The following is a 7,825-nucleotide window of genomic DNA, read 5'->3' on the forward strand; positions in this document are numbered from 1 at the left end:
TTCATCCAGATCATACCACTCGATCCATTGTCTACAGCCAAGCGCTACGATATAACCGCATTTGCTCCAACCCCTCAGACAGAGACAAACACCTACAAGATCTCTATCATGCATTCCTACAACTACAATACCCATCTGCTGAAGTGAAGAAACAGATTGACAGAGCCAGAAGAATACCCAGAAGTCACCTACTACAGGACAGGCCCAACAAAGAAAACAACAGAACGCCACTAGCCATCACCTTCAGCCCCCAACTAAAACCTCTCCAATGCATCATCGAGGATCTACAACCTATCCTGAAGGACGACCCATCGCTCTCACAGATCTTGGGAGACAGACCAGTCCTTGCTTACAGACAGCCCCCCAATCTGAAGCAAATACTCACCAGCAACCACACACCACCCAACAGAACCACTAACCCAGGAACCTATCCTTGCAACGAAGCCCGTTGCCAACTCTGTCCACATATCTATTCAGGGGATACCATCATAGGGCCTAATCACATCAGCCACACTATCAGAGGCTCGTTCACCTGCGCATCTACCAATGTGATATATGCCATCATGTGCCAGCAATGCCCCTCTGCCATGTACATTGGCCAAACTGGACAGTCTCTACATAAAAGAATGAATGGACACAAATCAGACGTCAAGAATTATAACATTCAAAAACCGGTTGGAGAACACTTCAATCTCTCTGGTCACTCGATTACAGACCTAAGAGTGGCTATACTTCAACAGAAAAGCTTCAAAAACAGACTCCAACGAGAGACTGCTGAATTGGAATTAATTTGCAAACTGGATACAATTAACTTAGGCTTGAATAGAGACTGGGAATGGATGAGTCATTACACAAAGTAAAACTATTTCCCCATGGTATTTCTCCCTCCCACCCCACCCCCCACTGTTCCTCTGATATTCTTGTTAACTGCTGGAATTAGCCTACCTTGCTTGTCACCATGAAAGGTTTTCCTCCCTTTCCCCTCCCCCTGCTGCTGGTGATGGCTTATCTTAAGTGATCACTCTCCTTACAGTGTGTATGATAAACCCATTGTTTCATGTTCTCTGTGTGTGTGTATATAAATCTCTCCTCTGTTTTTTCCACCAAATGCATCCGATGAAGTGAGCTGTAGCTCACGAAAGCTTATGCTCTAATAAATTTGTTAGTCTCTAAGGTGCCACAAGTACTCCTTTTCTTTTTCCTTGTGGACTGTCATCCCCCTGGATTGATTAATGGCTGTTTTGGCCAGTGCCAGGGAAAGTTTGATGAGGTCTGTGACTTCATGGTGTTACCCTTCTGGTAAGGGTGGAGTTCTGCACCAAGGGGTTTTGGTTAAGAGACTAGGAGACCCGCTCCATAAAACAGACATCATTTACTGAGTGATACTGTAGCATACATACACAATAGTAAAAACCTGCTCTATACGATTTACCTTAATCCCAGCTCTGTTCTTGCTACTGGGGGCCCTCCAGATCAAAAGGCTAGGGGTCGCTTGTTTGCTGTCATTCAGTGTCTGAATAACAAACCAACTCACTTCTCTGTCCTACCCTCTACACTCCGAGGCAAACAACCCCTTGTGCATATACAAATTTCAAAATAAACCCATTTGTAGGCAACGTTTTCTCATTTTCCAACCCATAAACAATGGTAAGCACCTACTAATCATAACCATTGTCTATTAACTCTGTGCATGGCACGGCTGCACTGTCTCACTAGCTATGGGTCTCTGCAAAAGGTCAAAGGACAGAGTTTTCTTACTCTATAATGGGGCCACAGATGTGAAAGGAGCATTGTTGTGCTCCCAGTCCTGGTACCCAGTGTCCAGAAGGTTACAGACTGACACCAGTTAGGACCAACATTTGGCGAGGGGCCCTCTGCCGCCAGGGCAGGGAGATGGGGGTGGGGCAGTAAGGCCTGGAAGAGGAGGTCTCAACTATTGGCAGCTTCCAAGTCAAAGTAGAAGATCAGCAGCTCCAAGGTCGATTCTAGCGAGGACAGTTTAACCCCATTCACTTCACTTCACACACCTGCTCTGAGAGACCACACGGCCCTAAATGACACAATCAGACCAAACACAGCTCACCCAGGTCCCTTCACCTCCAAGTGCAGGACTCACAGTTACTTCTCATGCTCCCCTAGGACTCTTCTCTCTGGATTCTCTGATGTCTAGACCTTGTGAGGGGACTGACCGAATGTGGGGAAAAGTTCAGTCTGAGATCTCACCTAATCCAGCCTCACGCTGCTGTGGCAATGTGCTGCCTATGAAATCCAGATATAAATTTGTAGTCATTGCTACCTACCTAGGCCATATGAAAGAAGAAGCTCAAACTCCAAGTGGGATAGAGTCTAGTGATGTTTGCGTGTCCCTTTTTCTTCATTTGAGATTTTGCCCTTCCTTCACAGAAATGGTTATCGAGAGACTTCTGCCAGACACAGATGTGTGGGGTTGATTCTGAGCCAATCTCCTCTTGGCAGCTTTCCTCGCTTGGAATTGTGGGACGACTTTTCCTTATATGGCAATGATTTACCTGCGACTCAGTCTAAGAAGGGCCCAGGATGGCAGTGATTGTTTTTTTCATTCTGCCCCAGGAGATCAAAGTGTGGGCAAAATAATAATAATAATAATTAATAATAACCTCCACTTCAGCCTGACCCGGCAGAGAACATGGAAAAGCAAAGAACCAGCCAATTCCTCTGTGCACAGCGGCTCCCCGCCCAGAACAAGTACAAAACCCTGAATGATTTAATGATTTAATGGTGGGAACCTACCTTATTCATTTCGTTCCCAGAACAATCAGCATGACCCAACTAATCCCTCCCCCCGCTGCCCGTCTCTTTACTGGGCTGGCAAGCTTAACGGACTGTGTGCTCTCCTTCAGTATCTCTAGGGGCGTCTTATTTTAAGTGGGGTGACAAGACAGATCACTCCCAGTTCAGCGCTGTACATGGGCATGGAGGGAGGGCTGGCATGTAGACTGTGCCATGGGTGATATACCACTGTGCCACAGATCTGTGGTAGTCACCATCCTCCTAGTGAAATAGCTATTCAGGGAGATATTCTGCCTTCTCACAGCTCATCTCCCCTGCAGCTGGCAGTAGCAGGTTTGCTCTCCACCCTGCTCTGCCACAAAATGAGCTGTTCCCCTGTATTTTTGCTTTCCTTAAGCACAGCTCTTCAGACATGATTTCTCTGCCCCATTTGCCTGATCATTTATTGCTGAATGTTTGGCTTCTTGGACCTCATTTTCAAACATAGCTAAAAGTTCAGTGGCTGTGGGAAATAATACTGCTACTTTGTATAGGTCTGTGTCTCTGCGTTGTAGCAGTTTTGAAACAGCATTTCCCATTTCCAGAAACTTTCTTTGGAGCACAATGAGAAAAAACAAAACTAAAATGTCCATTAATTTCTTAAAAACTGAATGCATCTGATGAAATGAGCTGTAGCTCACGAAAGCTTATGCTCAAATAAATTTGCTAGTCTCTAAGGTGCCACAAGTACTCCTTTTCTTTTAATGCTGAAGGCTTGTAAACTTCATTGGCCCTTTTATTCAGGAGACCTATTTCAGTGTGTGCCTTCATTATGTCTAAATACTGAATCTGAGAGGAAGGAGAGATTCATTTTGGTTGTTAATCAACTGTGTAGTCAATTCCTTGACCAAGCTTTGATTTGTTATGAAATGTGTTCAAGAGGGCAAATAAACAATGTCAGGTTTACTGCTCTAACCCATTAATAAAATAATACAGGAAAAAGGTTTTATATGATACCAGCCTCTGGGAAGCCATCTCATGCAGTGATGTTACATTCACCTTACACAGAAAGTGTGCTCCCCAAAGTTACACATTTCAGCTTTTATCATTTATATGAAGATATCACTGATGACGCAGCTGGGCCCAGGATTCATGGCACGCTGAAGACCCATTCTCCTCATAGTGATTTAGGACAGGGACTAGAGTGTCCTCACTCCAGGGTACTCTCTTCACACTGGACGTTTCCCTGACCCACTGATCACTTCACTAAGTTCAACCCAAATATAATTTATTAAATATCAATTTAAACAAAATAAAAAAATGAGAAATGTTCAGGGAAACAAGGAACTTCGCTCTGTGGGTATGGGAAACACCACAAACAGCCGTCTCTGGGATGTAATAAACGTTTCCAGTTTGTTCTTCATACATCACAGGCCTCTTTCCCAGGCCCTGGCTCTAAGCTGTGATGATACTGCACGTAAGGAATCTTCTCTCTCAGTGGCCACATGCCCTCAGTCTCTCGGAGGCGGGACCATTCTCCCTAACATCTTCTCTAATTTCAGATTCACATACCCTCTTCTTAATCCATCCTTCAAGGACTTCCTGTCTGGTGATGTCTCCCTTTGCTGGGCCCTCTGCCCATGGCCCCACCTTGCTCTCCCCAGCTTCTCACTGTGCTTGGCTGCTGTGATACTTGTGGCATGGCCAGCATCTATCCTGTCACTGTCACTACAGCTCCCATTTGTAGCTCAGCTCTCTGTCCCCGTTGGCGCAGCTGGTCTCTGCCGACCCAGCTTTCAGGTTTGGTCTGCTCCAGCTGCAAATCCCCAGCTCTGCCTCAGCACTGCAGCTCTGACTCCAGCCCAGTTCTGCCTTCTGGGCTCCTTCTCTGGCCCTTCTGTTTCTGGCTGCGGTTGCTCTGCCTCCAGCTCAGCTTGAATAATTGTCAAATTTCTACTGCATTATTAGCCCAAAGAGACATAAAAACTAAGTCAATAGTAGCTCAATCTATTTCTTGAAACAAAGGGTACTTTTTAATTAACACATTGGCCTATACATCAAGAAAGAAATGGAAGATTTCATTAGATATCTAGTACAAACTTGATTTTTTTAAAAGAAAAGCTACTAGCTCCTGCAGGAGTTGGTGCACATTAGCAACAAAGCTGTGAGATGACAATCAAATTCAAAATCAAAACCCCAGCACCTGGTATTTGTATCCCGATTGAGGGTTGTCAGCTGTTTCAAATAAAAAAAAGAGAATGATGGTATTAAATATAACCAAAAAGTAGCAGAAAACATAGGTAGTCTAAAAACAATACATAATTATGTTATTTGTTTTTAATGGCATTCGATGACGGAAGCCAATGTCCATATTTTGAGTTGAATTAGTTTGTTACTGTTAGTCTCTAAAAGGTATATTCTGTTCATACTCGCTGCCTTCTTTGGGAGTAGAATGCTTCTTCTGCAACTCACATATATCAGCAATGACCAGAGCAATCATTTCTTTCATTGGTGCAAACTCTTCACAACAGATTTTTGTCATTGCATATACACCTTAATAGGAGTATTTTCTAAAAGTTCCTCTAGTATCTTGTTGCACAGTTTTGTTTTTATCAAGTTCAAATGAAAAAACAATCATTAAACTGAAGCGTTGCTAAAAGGTAGCAACAGTAATGAAAGAGCAAACAAGCCAAATTCACTAAAGTCTTTGTCCTCAGCCGAATCCTTATGTTCGACAACTTCAACCCAAAACTGCTCAACTTGCTTTTCTTGAGTATGAGGCCAGGGAACCATAGGCAAAATTCTCCATTGCTGCTCTAACTGTCCAAGGCCTCCACAAACCCATGGCAAAAATGAGATATCAACCAATCTAGGTTATGCCAAGCTGAGCGCAGTAGAAGGACTTAGTACTGTAAGTGATTCAATCACCTTGACATGTGGTGGCAATCTCAGTTTCATCTGTTTCAAAAATGCCAATATGAAATCACAGCATCTACTTTTGACATCTTTGTCACCGTGAACATTTAGTGTCGGTTCTGAAAGTTCTTACTGGAAAGCGACTATGCAAAGTGGTCAGTATTTTGACTCAACAGTCATTGTCATAGTTTACTACAGAAGTCCTGTTCTCAAAAATACATGGTTTCACAACTGTCACCAACAAGCTCTAGAAGAATGTTCTCAATTCCTGCAGAAGCTTTCCTACATTATCACTTTCCACCTGTTACATTTAGTTTATCCTCCAGGCTTCCTGAATTACTGGACATAGCAAAATTAGGTAGATATTACTCTCTGGATCACTGCACATATGAAAAAGAAGTTCAGCATTGTAGTTTCTTATTTTGTTTTTGACTATCCTAAAGCATACCTTTAGTTAATCAAACTGATCAAGAACCCTGTTTACACAGGAACTAATGCAAAGCCACCTTGCTTTCGAATGCGTCAGTATCTTCTGGTAGTCTGGAAGTCACAGAAAGGCTGAGTGACAGGCTGTGTGGGGTTGGGGACTGATTTGTGATGCCGAAAGAGATCACATGATGGTCAGAAAGAGGGAATTACGCAATGGAGAGAGCAGTGCCTGGTGATGGAGTAATAAGACATTACTTGTGAGGAACTTCTCAGATGCTGAACTTGTACAATGTTGAGCTCAGGCAAACTGAGACAGAGTACCCTTGAGTAATGAGGAGATAGCCTTTCCTTCTCTTGTCACAGAGGATTAAAGTCAATGGCCCCATGCAATCAGCTTCTGCAGATGTATTTGACCACTTTGTTACGCAGCTCTTTGGTTTTGACCCCATAAATGATTGGGTTGATCATGGGGGGGATGAGGAAGAAGAGGTTTGCCAAGATGATGTGAACATAGGGAGTGATGCTCTGACCAAACCGGTGTGTCAGAGTGGAGAAAAAGAAGAGAGTAAAAGATGTCATCATCACACAGATGTGGGCTGTGCAGGTGTTGAGGGCTTTCTTGTAGGCTTTCTTGGAGGAGATTCTGAGGACGGCCCTGATGATCAGACCATAGGACAGGGCAACCAGTGTCAGATCTAGCCCAATGACTACAAATGCCATCACCAAGCCGTATGTCCTGTTGACAGTGGTGTCCCCACATGACATCTTTGCCACAGCCATGTGCTCGCAGTACGTGTGGGGGATAACGCGCTTGTCACAGAATGGCTGCCTAATGAGAAGCAGGGGAAGGGGCAGCATGAGGAGAACAGCTCTTATCAAACCCACGAGCCCTAGCTGAGCTATTCTTGCATTGGTGAGGACAGTGGCATATCTCAGTGGGATACATATGGCAACGTAGCGATCGTAGGCCATTGTCACAAGGACGGCTGACTCCATAATAGAAATTGCGTGAAGGAAGAACATCTGGGTGAGGCATCCACTCACAGTAATGCCTTTGAAATTGAACCAAAATATACACAGTGCCTTCGGCACAACGGCAGTAGATGTGCCGATGTCTGTGACCGCCAACATGCAGAGCAGCAGGTACATTGGCTTGTGTAGGATCTGCTCTTTCCATACAACAAACAGAAGCATGAAATTTCCAAACAGGCCAATAATGTAGAATATAGAGAAAGGGATGGAAATCCAGATGTGGATAGCTTCTAGACCAGGGATGCCCATTAGTATAAATGGAGAAGGGTCAGAGGTGGTGAGGTTGAAAGCTGCCATGAGGTGGTCAATGCGTCAGTCGGGTTCAGAAATTCTCAAGGTGCCTGTGACGGGAGAAAAGCACAGTTAGGGGGTTACACAGTTTATAACAAATATTTGATATTATTAACAATCTAGAATGGGGGGTGAGCAGTGAGGTGGCAACATTTAAGGATGGCACCCAATTATTTCTGTCATAGTCAAGTCCAGAGAAGTCCTCAGAGGGAGCTAACCATGTGAATGGTACATGACATTCAATGTCTGCAACACGTATGCCCATTGAAGGAAAAAGCTTGAACTCCTGAAACACCTAACAAGGTTGTAGCAAGCAGGGACAGAAACTAAGCAAAACATTGTAATCCAGGAGGAGTGGGATGGGAAATCATACAGAAAATACAATGCCATGAGATCAGTCAGACAATCT

The 7,825-nt window shown here is 44.1% G+C and overlaps 1 protein-coding gene across 1 annotated transcript; it reads right to left on the reverse strand.

Moving 5' to 3' along the window:
• Positions 1-6,483: 6,483 nt before the first annotated feature.
• On the reverse strand, positions 6,484-7,422 carry LOC119847028 (putative olfactory receptor 52P1). The gene has a single exon (XM_038381393.1). It carries the CDS (start codon positions 7,420-7,422, stop codon positions 6,484-6,486), a length of 939 nt encoding a protein of 312 aa, XP_038237321.1.
• Between the last annotated feature and the right edge of the window lie 403 nt (positions 7,423-7,825).

Source organism: Dermochelys coriacea, chromosome 1, assembly GCF_009764565.3.
Source record: "Dermochelys coriacea isolate rDerCor1 chromosome 1, rDerCor1.pri.v4, whole genome shotgun sequence".
Classification (NCBI taxonomy): Eukaryota; Metazoa; Chordata; order Testudines; family Dermochelyidae; genus Dermochelys; species Dermochelys coriacea.

Excerpts from the sequence above, each read along its gene's own strand:
- LOC119847028 (XM_038381393.1), bottom strand. The coding sequence starts at position 7,422 with ATGGCAGCTTTCAACCTCACCACCTCTGACCCTTCTCCATTTATACTA.